This window comes from Ovis canadensis, chromosome 2, assembly GCF_042477335.2.
Source record: "Ovis canadensis isolate MfBH-ARS-UI-01 breed Bighorn chromosome 2, ARS-UI_OviCan_v2, whole genome shotgun sequence".
Taxonomy (NCBI): Eukaryota; Metazoa; Chordata; class Mammalia; order Artiodactyla; family Bovidae; genus Ovis; species Ovis canadensis.
The window spans coordinates 190,160,888-190,175,991 of record NC_091246.1 but is presented as its reverse complement, the minus strand read 5'-3'; the positions used below and the strand labels follow the sequence as shown (position 1 = coordinate 190,175,991).

The 15,104-nt window shown below is 47.1% G+C and overlaps 1 protein-coding gene and 1 long non-coding RNA gene across 3 annotated transcripts in view; one reads left to right on the top strand and one right to left on the bottom strand.

Annotated features, from left to right (window-relative positions):
• Window positions 1-15,104, top strand: part of SCTR (secretin receptor) — a 73,494-nt gene that overhangs the window by 56,234 nt on the left and 2,156 nt on the right. Inside the window, exons 8-11 of one of the 2 annotated variants that reach the window (XM_069574441.1) lie at window positions 2,861-2,921; window positions 4,105-4,174; window positions 8,456-8,547; window positions 10,300-10,426. In XM_069574441.1, the coding sequence (XP_069430542.1) occupies window positions 2,861-2,921; window positions 4,105-4,174; window positions 8,456-8,547; window positions 10,300-10,426 (350 nt within the window). The remainder of the gene's footprint in view (window positions 1-2,860; window positions 2,922-4,104; window positions 4,175-8,455; window positions 8,548-10,299; window positions 10,427-15,104) is intronic. The other variant, XM_069574442.1, reaches the window with a different exon arrangement.
• LOC138432833 (uncharacterized) lies at window positions 11,182-13,526 on the bottom strand. Its single transcript, XR_011254005.1, has 2 exons — window positions 13,460-13,526; window positions 11,182-12,989 (listed from the first exon to the last, which is right to left on the bottom strand). It is a non-coding gene; the product is annotated as an uncharacterized lncRNA (long non-coding RNA).

Here is a 15,104-nt window from a genome sequence, read left to right as displayed (position 1 = left end):
TGAAGGTCTTCTATTTTGGCATCTGGTGTTATGGAACTTGCCATGTCATTCTGTTTCCCAAGCTTTTACTCACCTCTCTGTATAAGCTGCAGAATCTTCTCTCTGTCCCCTGTGATTTTTTTTCTTTTTTTCTTACTTTTTGACTGTGCCATGCAGCATGTGGGATCTTAGTTCCTCAACCAGGAATGGCACCTGTACCCCTTGCAGTGTAAGTGCAGAGTCTTTTTTTAAAACCCTTGTCTGAGATTGACATGTACACGCTGCCTTATTTATGTAGCTTTGGCTGTGCTGGGTCTTTGTTGTACACAGGCTTTCTCTAGTTGTGGAGAACTGGGGCTACTCTAGCTGCCATCCGCGGGCTTCTCGTCATGGTGGTGTCTCTTATTGTGGAGCACAGGTTCTAGGCACACGGGCTTCCATAGCTTCATTAGCTCTGGGCTTGAGGGCCCTCGAGTATGCAGGCTTCAGTAGTTGTGGCTCTCGGGGTCTAGAGCACATGCTCAATTTGCAGCTCTCAGGCTTAGTTGCTCCTCAGCAGGTGGAATCTTTCTGGACCAGGGAATCAAACCCAGGTCCCCTGCATTGGCAGGCGATTCTTATCCACTGCACCACCAGGAAAGTCCGGAAGCATGGAGTCTTAATCGCTGGACTGTCAGGGAAGTCCTGGTCCCTTGCGTTTTGAAATGCCATAGGAATGTGCCCCCATGCAAGTTTGTTTTCCTCCTTTTTGCTGCTGAGTGGCGGTCCTTTCATCTGGAGACTCACATATGTCATTTCTTGGACAGTCTTCCTACACTGTCCCTTTGATCTTTTTTCCCCCTCTGGTTTTAATCCTTTCTTTCTGAAACTTTTAATCAGATGGTTCACATCCTGGAATTGACTTCTAATTTTCTCCTTTCTTTCCTCCTATTAATACTTTTCATTCCACACTTTGTGTTCTGGGAAGTTCCTGGTCTTTATCTTCTAGGCAATCTATGGAATTTTTTAAAGTCTTGATCATCATATATTTAGTTTCCAAGCCCTCTTCCTCGTTCTCTGAATGCTCCCTGTTTTCAGCATCCTGTTTGTGTCTTGTAGAGGTAATCTTCCCTCTGATCTCTCTGATGATATTCCTTAGAACTGTTTTGCTCAAGTTCCTCCTGTAGCCTGTATGGTCTATTTCCTCTGAGTTCCTTTTCTCTGCTTGTTTTGGTCTTTGTCTTTTATGTAATCAGCCTTCCTCAGATGTTGGTGACCTTGACCATTCATAATTAAGAATGAGTCACTTCAGTGTTGACTGAAGCCCGTCTGTGTGTGTGTGTGTGTGTGTCTGTGTGGGGTGGTGGTGGTGCTTGGGGGTTGGGTCACATCTCTCATGGGAGACTGGACTGGAAATGGCCACTGTGTTGGGGTCCTCAGCATGGCTATCTATAGACCCTTTTTCTAATGCTGTTTGCTTCCTCCAGAGAGGAACCCTTTCATCTCCCACCTGGGGTGGAGGTTGGAGGGCTGGAGCAGCGTAGAATCCTGGCTGCTGGAGGTCTGAAAACTGAGCAGCCTAGGGATGGGGCTCTTCTCAGTTAGGGGATAGACAGGCATGTCCATTAGAAATAGAATCTGAGTTATATTTTATATAACTTAGAGTTTTTCAGTAACCACAGTGAAAAGAAACTAGTTTCACTAATTAGTGAAATTCAATAGTATGTGTTATGTAACCCAATATAACCAAAATATCAACCTTTTAATGTATGATTTAAAAAATTGTTAATAACATATTTTACATTCTTTTATTCATGCCAGATCTTCCACATCTGCTATCTTGTGCTTCTGGCACATCTCATTTGAGAGCAGCCACGTAGCAAGGGCTCGGAAGCCACAAGTGGTGAGAGACGGCAGTACTGGGCAGCACAGGCATAGCTCAGCTGAGAGCCCCTCCCACCCTCTGCTCAGTTGCCCCCAAGAATTCATTTCTGTCAGAGATGAGCAGCTGACTATTTGGCTGTGGGAGGGTGGTTCTGACCACCTGGGGCGGTTACCTGCCTCCTGTCCAGACTTCCAAACCATCCTGCTGCCCACCCCCAGACGCAGAACAAGTGCCTTCTCAGAGGCAACCCCTGTGCAGCACTCTTGCTTCAGCTTTCTCTGCTCCGGGACACCAGCCAGTTACTGCTCCTCTGCCAGCTACCAGCCTCCTAAGCGTGTTGACATCTCTCATCTGCTCTACCCTCCTTTTCCATTTTTTGGGCTTATAGGCTTGTAGCATTTTAATTTTTTACTATCAGTTTGAAGGGGTGTCAGTGAGAAACAGATAAATGTGTAACTTCAACTTAACGTGTTCAACTAGAAGTCAGGAAATGTTCTTGTATTTTGTCTTTAAAGTTCTTGTGTATTACAAGTCTCTAGTCTAAAATCTATTTTTGTTTAAATGATGTCGATAGGTTACATTATCAGTCAAATGGCTAAAGTTCTTACAAATCAATATTTGAATAGAACTGATTGTTCTCCTGTGGTCTTGAATCCCCTCCCCAAATATCCCAGTTTGATAAAGGGCCTCCACCAGTGGCCTCCACAAGGTCAGGGTCCCCTCCCTTCTCCCCTGCAGCAGTCCTTCAGAGTCTGGCCCAAGTCTGGCCCAAGGAGACCCCTGTCCTGAAGTGGCCTTCAGGATATGTCTGATCCTACATCAGTTCCCAAGGATTCCTTGGCACCCTTGAAGCATGAGGCTGCACATTTACACAGGATGGGGTTTCCATGGCAACTAGACCTCAGCATCTGCTCACTGTCTGGCCTAGAGTCACTGACTGTCCTGTTTCTCATAAGGGTGTGGAAAACTGAGTCATCTCCCTTCTGCCCACCCTCCCCCTTTATTTTTAACCCTCAGGTTCCCCAGCCATCTTTGTTGCTTCGTGGGCTGTCACCAGGTACTTTCTGGAAGATGTCGGGTAAGCTGTTGGATGGAGAGGTAACAAGAGTATATTTTATATGGTCCAGTTCTTTCAATAGGATGGACCCTTCTCTGAAGCTGTTGTCTAGGAGAGGCCTATGTCTCAGACCCGGAGCCACAGGTGGGTTCTCTGCCGTGCAGGCTGCTGAGTGCCCAGCTCTCCTGGATGTGTGTTTGCAGACATGCTGAGCCACCCTCCTGCTGCCCCATCAGCTCTGTGCTTGGGTCAGGTGCCTGACGAGAGCTGTGCTGCTCAGGGAGGAAGCTCTAAGGACCAACCTAGCTTTTCTCTTCCTGGCAGCTCCCTCCTCCGCTCCTCCCGACATGGGATGTGTGAGTCCTGCAGACTCAGGAGAGCAGGAGGGGAGAAGCAGCTTTCAAATCCCCGATGGGTGCAAAGAGATCTAGTCTCATTCTCTAAAGATTTGGCTTAGGGACAGGGTGAGCCTGGGGGCTGCTGCGAGTGGGCTCATGGATGGAAAGCTTGAAAGAAGCTGGGGAGGTGGTGAGGCAGCATGGCCCCGTGGGAGGCCATGTTTCATCCATGTAATGACACAGCCAGGCCATGGCGGACGAGGTGTAGAAGTGTCTTGCCATCCAAATTCAGTCTAAAATAATCCTTTTAATTGAATTAATTCCCTTTAAAAAAAATCTGGATTTTTAATTTCTCTAGAACAAATGGAAAGTTCTGTCAACATTCCCTAGGTCCCCTGTGGCAAAATGAGCTGGGCAGAGTTGTGGCCACCTTAGACCAAGCGCAGTGTGTCTATTTGCTAAGTCCCCCCATGCCCCCGGGGCATGATGTCCCCAGAGCTGAGGTCACATGATACTCACCCAGACACTTCATTCCCTGACACTTCACCTGCCTAGCTACCATTGGCCACCATGCTCCCCAATGATCTTGACCATGCACTTGGCTCTGGGGTCCAGAATCTTCCATCTCAGATCTGTGTGCTTTTGCTCCCTAGACACTCACTGGGCTTGCCTGGAGCCTGGATGCTCCCCAGCCCTGGCGGTGCTCTTGGCAGCAGGAGACGGTCAGTCCTAAGGGCGTTAAGCCCACAGTCTCCAGAGGGCAGGACCACAACGTAGTCCTTCCAGCAAAGGGCACGTCTGAGAACAGGTCTCTTCTAGTCAGCCCAGTTCCCCACTACTAGTGATGCCTGGCTGTCCTTCCCTAGGTGCTGGGACATCAATGCCAATGCGTCCATCTGGTGGGTCATCCGAGGGCCTGTGATCCTCTCCATCCTGGTAAGTAGCTAGCCCCCCTGATCTGGGCTCCAATGGGAGAGACCAGAACAGTGACAGGCTTGCAGGGTGGAGGGCCTTGGCAAGGCCAGCATCGCTGCCTCCAGGTGTGTGGAGGAATACACCAGAGTTTCCAGAGGCTGGGCAGCAGCAGGAGGGTCTGGGAGCCCTGCCTCTAGAGACTGCCAGAGGGGAGGGGAGCGAGGCCAGAGCAAAAGTTTGCCTTGGCCTTGTCCACTGGGAGCAGCTTCAGTGTACCAAGCAGAGCTCCTTACCCGGAGTGGCTGGCTCGGGTCACTTGAGATTCTGCCTCCACTGGTTCAGATGGTTGGATCTTGATCATTTTTCTAAGCATTCTCTGGTTGAACTGGGCAGACTCACTGAGCCAGGATCATGGAGGGGGTAGCACCTGGGGAAAGCCAAGGCTGCTGTGGTCTTATCCTCTGTGGTGATGTGCCGGGGCAGGAGGGCAGGCCTGAAGAGGTGGCCTCAGGGGCGAGATTGAGGAGTGACTCTTAGACAGGGCAGTTCAGGGTGTCTCAACCTTTGCTCTCCTGTCACCTGGGAGCCTTTAAAAAAAATACCAATAGCAGAGATTCAGGCTCTCCTTGTCCTGGGGAGGGGCCTGGGCACTCAGCTTGGTTTTAAGTTCCCAGGTGATTCTGCTCTGCAGTCCAGAGCCCTGTAGCTAAGCCTGTGGGTGTGGCTAAGGATAAGGAAGATCCATGGGGTGGGGAGGGCGCCCTGGGGCAGCCCTTTTCCTAAGTAATATGCACAGTCTCAGAAGGATGCCAAGACTACAGAACCAGGTGACAGGAAGTGCCCTTCCTAGGCTCACAGGAGGGTCAGACTGGGCAGCAACCCCCTCTTCCACTAGCTGGCTGGCTTGCCTTGCGTGTTTGGTTGAAGGGGCCATCCCATAACCCATTTTCCTTTTTTTTCTTTTTTCAAAAATAGTAGAATTGGGGGGGAAGGGTGGGAAATAGTAAAATTTGGGACTTCCCTCGTGGTCCAGTGGTTAAGACTTGGCACTCCAAATGCAGGGGTCAATCCCTGGTCGAGGAACCGAATATCCTGCATGCTGCATGGTGTGGCCAAAAAACAAACAGAAAAGAGTAGAATTTTACACCATCCTCCCTATTATCTCAACTCACAACAGGAGAGCTAGAAATTGTAGAGAAATCTGAGTAGCAGCCACAGTTCAGTTCAGTTCAGTCGCTCAGTTGTGTCCGACTCTTTGCGACCCCATGAATCGCAGCACACCAGGCCTCCCTGTTCGTCACCATCTCCCGGAGTTCACTCAAACTCACGTCCATCGAGTCAGTGATGCCATCCAGCCATCTCATCCTCAGTCGTCCCCTTCTCCTCCTGCCCCCAATCCCTCCCAGCATCAGAGTCTTTTCTAATGAGTCAACTCTTCCCTGAGGTGGCCAAAGTACTGGAGCTTCAGCTTTAGCATCATTCCTTCCAAAGAAATCCCAGGGCTGATCTCCTTCAGAATGGACTGGTTGGATCTCCTTGCAGTCCAAGGGACTCTCAAGAGTCTTCTCCAACACTACAGTTCAAAAGCATCAATTCTGCAGCACTCAGCCTTCTTCACAGTCCAACTCTCACATCCATACATGACCACTGGAAAAACCATAGCCTTGACTACGGACCTTAGTCGGCAAAGTAATGTCTCTGCTTTTGAATATGCTATCTAGGTTGGTCATAACTTTTCTTCCACGGAGTAAGTGTCTTTTAATTTCATGGCTGCAGTCTCCATCTGCAGTGATTCTGGAGCCCCCCAAAATAAAGTCTGACACTGTTTCCACTGTTTCCCCATCTATTTCCCATGAAGTGATGGGACCAGATGCCATGATCTTCGTTTTCTGAATGTTGAGCTTTAGGCCAACTTTTTCGCTCAGGAGAGCATAATGACTTCTCCCTATTTCTGCTTCTCTTAGAGGGTGTGAAGGTCATTCATTAATTTGGAACCACTCAGGGTAGGAGTTAGGGTTAGAAACACAGTGACTGATATGGTCAGAATGCACAGTTATCACCAGTACAGAGGGTGTCTAGTGCTTTAAACACAACTTTATTTTTGCTGCCCTGAGACATTGCTACCCAAAGTTACTTTGTTAATAAATAAATAATTTGATTATAATTTTGATTAGGCCAACTTTAGCATAGTGTTTTCTAATCTGACTAAATTAAAATTTAAGAGATAGTGAAGGATATTAAGCTTTCATTTCCTATTATAGTTTTAATACACTGAAAACTGTATACTGAAATCTGCTATTATTTATCAAAAGTTGTTTTTTGTCAGCTTGTCACATTTAAATAATTTCTGAACATTTTTTATTAGCATAATAATATGGCAGAAAAATATTGACTATTCTATCACTAATTGTGTTATACAAAGAATGTACTTGTTTTATGTTAAATCAAAACATTCTCACTTCTAAAGTAATAGTAATACAATTCATAGAAAAATGGAAAAATACAAAATGTATTTTTAAAAAGGGACTAAAATCACCCATATTTGTAGCACCTAGATGGACATTATGCTGTGCTTTTCTGTCCTGCAATTTTCTTTGAGTGCAGGTACTTTTTCAAAATGCTTATTACAGTTTTGTGTCCTAGTTTGTTTTTTTTCCTTAACAGATGTAAGCTTTCCAATGTCACTTGAAATTATTTGATCAACTGCTGTGCTATAGCTGCTAAATACTGAGCCAGTTTCCTTGCTATAATTCTGGGACTTTGACAGGCCAGTCCAGGAGAGCCCCAGGGCCCAGGCTGATTTCATGAGACTGTGGTCTCTCTAGTGATTGAGGATATTGGTGGGCGAGGGGGCACTCCTGATGCCAAGTATCTCTCTCTCAGCCTGTCGCGGGGCCCAGAATTCCTATATTTAAGATTTATTCTTGAGATAGTTAAATTTTTCCCTTTCACTTTCAAATGCTTCCTATTAAATACAACTCAAAGAGCCTTTGTTAGTTTATACCATGCTTAGAGCAAGATGCACAAAGAGTGAGCTGAGAAGTGTCCTGACCAGGGGTGCTGAGCTGGGGTCCTAGACACGCCACTAATCCTGTGTCTTCTGGCAAGCGGCCCTAGGCCTCCAGGCTACTCGTCTGAAAATGAGGGTGCCCGTCCAGTCAGTTCCACTGATCCCTGCTTCTGCAAAATGATTCTGGAGCTGGTGGGTGAGGGGAGGAGAGAGGGTGCTATATGGGCGACCTCGTAGTGTGGCTGGCACTGGGCACTGGAATGGGGGAAAGGATGCGGTCCCTGTCCTTTAGAAAGGCAGGATTGAATCGGCAGTTAATGGACACAAGTGGATGCTTGCACTTGGCCCCTTGAAGTATTTCAAGTGCCCTTACAAGTAGCATCATCCCTAATACAATAAATCAGGAAAAGGAGGTGATCAGAAGGCTTCCTGGAGCTGGTGATTGAGCTGCAGAGCGACCGTAAGTCTCTGAAGCAGTGATTCTCAAAATGTGGTCCCTAACCTGGCAGTTTCACCGGGGAGCTTGTTAAGAATGCAAATTCCCCTGTGGTCTGGTGGTTAGGACTCCGGGCCTTCATTGCTGAGGGCCTGGTCCCTGGTGGGGGAACTAAGATTCTGCAAGCTGCAGCTAAAAGAAAGAAAGGAAGAAGCAGCAAATTAAACCATAAATGTTGGGGGCGGAGCCTAGCAATCTGCACCTTAAACTTTGAGAACCTCTGCTTATAAAGCCTTTGCTACTTGGGCGTAGTCCAAGGCCCAGCTTTGGCATTCATTCCCTGAAAAGTGAAAATAAAGTCGCTCAGTCGTGTCCGACTCTTTGCGACCCCGTGGACTGTAGCCTACCAGGCTCCTCTGTCCATGGGATTTTCCAGGCAAGAATACTGGAGTGGGTTGCCATTTCCTTCTCCAGGGGGATCTTCCCAATCCAGCGATCCAGGGATTGAACCCGGGTTTCCCGCATTGCAGGTAGACATTTTAACCTCTCAGCCACCAGGGAAGCCCCTAGAGCTTGCTAGAAATGCTGAATCTCAGGCCTGCATTTTAATAAGATTCCAAAACATTCCAATTGTGAGTGATCCACCCTGCAACTGAGCAGACCTCAGAGCTCCTGCAGCCCAGGAGTGGAGGCTGAGCCATGGAAGACTGTGTGTTCCTCCAGGACTGGGTGTGCTGGAGGGCGTGACGTGCTGTCTTGCTGTGGCTGAACTGCCTTCCCTGCCTGGAGCTGGAGCCAGGAGAGGTGGCTGGAAAGCAGATCATCTTTAGCCTCACCTCTGTCTTGTGTTTTACAGATTAATTTCATCCTTTTTATAAACATTCTAAGAATCCTGATGAGAAAACTTAGAACTCAAGAAACGGGAGGAAATGAAGTGAACCATTATAAGTAAGTGGAAGGCAAAGACAGCACTCAGTCAGTCAGCAGGCATTTACGGAACACCTACTGTTTACCCAGCTGGTGCTCGATACTGTTAGAGGTAGAGGAGGAGGAAGAACTGGGACCTCATCCCAGGGAGTTTACAGTGGGGTGGAGGGAAGGAGGAGTGGGTCCTTTCCTCTTCACAGAACTGCCCTGGAGGTGGGGAGAAAAGAAATCTAAGCAGGACCCCTGTAGGTAGATATCTCACCCTTGGGATGAGGCTAGGGAGTCAGGGGCCCAAATTCAAGTTTTTATGGGGACAGTAGCCCTGCTTATCTGTGGGTTTTGCAACCAAGGATTCAACCAACCTTGGATTTCAGATTGCAAATATTTGGGGGAAAAAATCCAAATCAAAATATTTTCATTGTGTGAGGTATTATAAGTAATCTAGAGATTATTTAAATATATGGGGACATGTGCATAGATTTAAGCAAATACCCCATTTCATATAAGCGACTTGAGCATCCAAGGATTTCATTGTCTGCAGAGGGTCTGGAGCCAATCCCCACGGGTGCTAAGGGTCGACTGTGTATTTTCCAGCTTTCACTAGACCTTCACCAGATTTTCAAGATAATGTGATTCAAAAATACTTTAAAATCTTTGAGATGGTCAAGAAAGATGCCATATTAGTCTGCTCAGGCTGCCATAGCAAGACACCACTAAAGTGGTGACTTAAGTGGTTGACTTAAGAAAGAGAAACTTAATTTCTCACTATTCTGGAGGCTAGAAGCCTAGGAATAAGGTGTTGGCAGATTTGAATTCTCCGGAGGCCTCACTCCTTGGCAAGCCACTTTCTTGATGGGTCCTCACAGGACCTTTTCTCTATACATGTGCCATCCCCATATCTCTTCTTAAAAGGACACCAGTTGATTAGACTACAGTCCCACCCTGATGGCCTCATTTAAACATAATCACCTCTTCATAGTCCCTATCTGCATATACGGTCACATTCTGAGGTAGTAGGGGTTAGTTAGAGCTTCTACTTAAAATTATTTTTTGTGGGGAGGGGGATACAGTTCAGCCCATGACGACTGTTAAAGGCAAATCAGTGTCCACCAGGGGCTTTCTCTGTGATGTTCTGGGTTCTCAGAATCTGGCAGAGGCCTGGATGACTTGGTGACAGATTTTCCTAGGGTATCTTTAGAGCAGTGGCTCTGAAGTAGGGTCATGCTGGGGTCAAGAATAAAGTTGCCAGATAAAATACAGGATGCCCAGTTTAATCCGAGGCTTGTATAAATAGCTAATAGTTTTTTTGGTACCTACACCAAAAAAACCCCCCACAAAACTATCTGCTGTTTATCTGAAATTCAAATTGAACTGGGCATCCTGTATTTTTGTTTGCTAAATTTGGCAACCTACCCTGGGAAGAAAACAAAAGAGCTTCTCCTTACAGATATTCATTAACTAACAAATGAGAATGGTGGCTTTGCTAATAATATGTTAGACAGTGTGTGATATCTTAATAGTAACATATGCACATATGTTATAGCGTAATTCCTGTGGCTACGGGTTCAATGCATTTTACTGATAAGGTTGCATAATCCAAGAGTTTGGAGAGTGAATCCAGGTACTGGGTATGTGGGAGCTGGAGATTTTCCAAAATGAAAGCTAAATAAACAAGCAGTGGGGACACCGTGGCAGAGCCTCCCGTAGTCAGGCAAGATGGGGGTGCTTGTGGGTGTGGGGTTGCCCGAGACTGCAGTGCCTCTTTGCCCCCAGGCGTCTGGCCAAGTCCACCCTCCTGCTGATCCCGCTCTTCGGAATTCACTACATCATCTTCGCCTTCTCCCCAGAGGATGCCATGGAAATCCAGCTGTTTTTTGAACTGGCCCTTGGCTCATTCCAGGTAAGCTCCAGGGGCAGCAACTTTAAGGTGAAAGGAGGCATTCTTTCTCCTTAGGCCAAAACCCAGATCTTCCCGAAGGTAGAGGAGTGCCTCATCTGGCAGAGGCCCAAGAGAGGCAGGGGCAGGGCCTCGCTGTGCCGTGTGACCCTCAGAGGGTCCCAAGTTCCCCACCAGTCACGTGTCATATGGGGTGGGAGATGCAACTCAGGAGACAGAGACTAACTCCAGGGAGGACAGAAGGGAATGTAGCCCCGGTGCGCTAGACCACACAGCTCTCAGCAGTTAGAAACAACGTGAGCAGTGAGGGCTTGAGCTGAGCCATCGAGGGGTGGAGGGGGGCAAGATGAGCCGAGCGGGAGAGGAGGGTGGGGTGGAAGGCTGTTTAGAAGAATATCCTCATCTGCACACTGCGAAGTCCATAAAAACGCCCCGAGCTGAAAAATCCAGAAGTAACCGCATCAGCACATTATGCAGAATCAGTCAGGAGAGTTCCAAGTCTGAGGAACAGGAAACGCAGGCAAGAAGGTCAGGAGGCTACTGTTTTTTTCTTTTCTTTCTTTTCGTTTTGGTGACAAGAGGCATTTGACTCTTTGAAACAAATTACATACACAATTTACTAAAAATAAAAACCAACTTTAAAAAAAGGGGGAAGGGGAGAGGAGAAACGACCTACCTACTAATTCAACAAGATGTTGTAGTTAAAAAGTATAGTAAACCTATCTGGCCAGAAGAAACTTTTAACATGAATCCCAAACTTCACAATGTTTTTTGTTTATTTACTCATAACTATCTCCTTCCAAAAATAATGATGTAGCTTTCAGAGAAAACATAACAAAGGACAAAAAATAAGCAGATGAGGGATCAGTGAATAAAGAAAATAAAGCCAAAACTGAGTTCATACACAGAAACAAGTTTGATGCGGTTCTCTAAAGAGGGGAGAAGTGTGTCATAAATTTTGGTCTGGAGCTTCCCAGTAGCCAAAGCAAAAACAGGAACACTCTGTTTCAAGACTTAGATGTAAGCAGCCTGGTTCCCAGGGAAAGCCTAGGATTATAGTTTTGGGGCCGGAGAGAAATCTCTCCCTGTGGGCTTTTCTGAAGAAGCCAGCTTGTCATCAACACACAGCCCATCCACAGAGACTTCCTCACCTGGGCAGGCCTTGGCCTCAGGGTGAGGCTGGGTGCCTCCCTCATTCCTGGAGTTCTGTTCGGAACAGGGTGTGCCCAGAGTCATCTCCCCCTGTCCTGCTCAGGTTCCAGGGAAGACACATCAAGAACATATTCCTGAGTGGGGTCTGGCCCTAACCCATGCCTGCAGACCCCACCCCAGGGCTGTCCCTGATGCACTCTTCTGAGCCTGTTCTCTGCCCAAAGACTCTCACCAGCACCCCAGACCCCTGGAGACGTAGTCTCTGTGTATAATCATGAGCTTTTTCTCTGGATTAGGAAGTTTCCGTGTAACATGGGGGAAGGTTGGGCTCACCATGGCCCTTTTATCAGGTGGGTGGGGCTGTCCAAAGATGGGTGGAAGGTCTTGACCCAGCTGACAGAAGTGGGTAGTGACCCCGATGAGACCCAGGACTGCATAGATGAGGACTTCCTGTCTCTGGAACTAGGCTTGTGGCTAGGGCTGCAGACTACACCCAGTGGAAGGCCATTTAGCTCCTCTCTGGGGACGTGCTTATTAAGAGAAAACTGAAAGCACTCTCCTAAATGTTCCCATAGGAATGTTTTAGTTCAATTCAGTTCAGTCGCTCAGTCATGTCCGACTATTTGTGACCCCATGGACTGCAGCATGCCAGGCTTCCCTGTCCATCACCAGCTCCCAGAGCTTACTCAAACCCATGTCTATTGAGTTGGTGATGCCATCCAAACATCTCATCCTCTGTCCTCCCCTTCTCCTCCTGCTTCAACCTTTTCCAGCATCAGGGTCTTTTCCAATGAGTCAGTTCTTCACATCAGGTGGCCAATGTCTTAGAATTTCAGCTTCAGCATCAGTCCTTCCAGTGAAAATTCAGGACTGATTTCCTTTAGGATTGACTGGTTGAATCTCCTTGCAGTCCAAGGGACTCTCAAGAGTCTTCTCCAACACCACAGTTCAAAAGCATCAATTCTTCGGTGCTCAGCTTTCTCTATAGTCCAACTCTCACAGCCATACATGACTACTGGAAAAACCATAGCTCTGACTAGACAGACCTTTGTTGACAAAGTAATGTCTCTGCTTTTTAATATGCTGTCTAGGTTGGTGATAGCTTTTTTTCCAAGGAGCAAGCATCTTTTAATTTCATGGCTGCAGTCACCAGCTGCAGTGATTTTGGATCCCCCCAAAATAAAGTCTGTCACTGTTTTCATTGTTTCCCCATCTATTTGCCATGAAATGATAGGACAGGATGCCATGATTTCAGTTTTCTGAATATTGAGTTTTAAGCCAACTTTTAAACTCTCTGCTTTCACTTTCATCAAGAGGCTGTTTAGTTCTTCTTCGCTTTCTGCCAAAAGGGTGGTGTCATCTGCGTATCTGAGGTTATTGATGTTTTTCCCGGCAATCTTGATTCCAACTTGTGCTTTATTCCAGCCCATAGGAATGTTTACGAAGAAAAAAAAAAGTTTTTTTTTTTTTAAAGAACCATTGTTCAAATACAAACATATATATCATTTATTATATTTTATACATACATATAGTGATATAATAAATATTTTTAAAATTCTGTATTATGGACATTTTTTCCATATACAAAAGTCAAATGAGCAATATAATGAACCTGCGTATAGCCCTTACCCTTCTGTGACCTGTCCTATTTCACCTCCATCTACTCCCCATCTCTCATCATTTTAAGCAAACTCAAGCCATCATGTTATTTCAAATGTAAACATCTTAGTATATACTTTCTGAAAGACAAGAACTTAAAGGACACACGCAGAACCACAATACCATTATCACTGTCATATATTTCTAAAGACTGAAGTTTACTAGGGGCTTCCCTGGTGGCTGACAGTAAAAAATCCACCTGTAGTATGGATCTGGGTTCCTTACCTGAGTTGGGATGATCTCCTGGAGAAGGGAATGGCTACCCACTCTAACAGTGTTGCCTGGAGAATCCCATGGACAGAGGAGCCCGACAGTCCATGGGGTTGCAGAGTCAGCTCCTCCTAATTATAGAAATACTTGCTTACTGAGGAAAATTTGGAAGTAAGGAGAAGTTAAAATAGAAAGGCAAATTCATCCAAACTCTCATAACCCAATGTAATAACCTCTGTTAAAATGGTGTGTTTACTTCTAAGTCTCCTTTCTAGCCAAGAAGACATACACATGTACACACACACATGTAATTGAGATCATGATGTGTGGTTTTTTAATCCTCCTTGTTATATTTAATTCTCTATCATTCCATCATGAACATTTTCCCAGCTCACTACAATTCTTCAGAGACTGCATTTTTAATGACTGTATAAAACTAGCATTTCCTAAACTTGTTGGCTATGGGAGGCCACCCTTTACTTACCTGGGGCACATCTAACCTGCCCTCACCCAGGGCTCCTGCCCTCACTTGAACAGAGAGACTGTGTCTCAACATCTCTGAGGCCAGGCAACCCTGGTCCAGAGAGGGGCAACAGCCTGACCTCCAGCTCCAGGCCCACCAAAACCCGTAACTCAGGTCCCTCACCTGGAAGCAGGGATCCTCCCTGCCTACCTTCCAGAGCTCTGGCAAGGATTAAGTGAAGCACCTGGAACCCAGAAGCCACGATTACATAGGCTAAGCTGTGGCCCAAATCCAGCTCTTGTTTATTGCAAAGCCTGCCTTTCACACTCTCTGACAGCAACTCCTAGTCAATGATGCACATTGGAACCATCTGGGGCTCTTTCAGAGCTGCTGCTGGTCCCACCCCAGACATTCGGATCCGGGGCACAGAATGCACCTAAGCTAGAGCTCCCAAGTGATCCTCATGTGCGGCCAAACTTGGAAACTGCTGCCCTGAGTACATGTTCCTGCCCCACCCACATAGTCCCCGTTTTGTGTGACATCATCCATGTCTGAGACTCCAGAGCAGATCCTTCTAGTTTGTCTCTAAAACTCTTGTTAGAATGCCAGGATCCCAGAGCAGTTATGTGTATGAAACCCACTGTAAACGGGCTGGTTCATCCCTCTTTGGAATCCTGTCCATGTCTTAAGTAGCCAGGAGCAGGCCTGGTTGGCACTGGGAGGAGGGGTTGGGCTACCTGTAGTCAGGGCTGTGGCACCCAGGCCTCTGTGGGGCAGGGTGCTCACCAGCCTAGGAGGTCTGAGGGCAGGGCCTGTTAGGAAGGGCAGGCTGGCTTTCGAGGGGCCTTAGGTGAGCTGGACATCTAGACTGCTAGACCCTGTTCAAAGCTCATGGTTCCCTACAAGCCTTAGGCCTCAAATCCCGCATCTCAGCTTGGAGTCCCTGCCTGGTGGGCTCCATGCCAGAATTCTGGGTATTCCATTGGGAAAAGAGGAGTCCAGATGCTGGAGAGGGAGGGTCCTGATAGGTACGATGCCCACCCCACCAGGGAACTTAAAAGCAAACGTAGCCCTGAGGCCTCTGACCTTGGAGATGTGAGTGGGGAGTCAGGCCCCCTTTTCGCTGGCTGAGACCTGCACCTGAGCTCTGCTCAGACTTCAGTTGCATTAAGCAGAAGCTGCTAACTCAGCCACAGG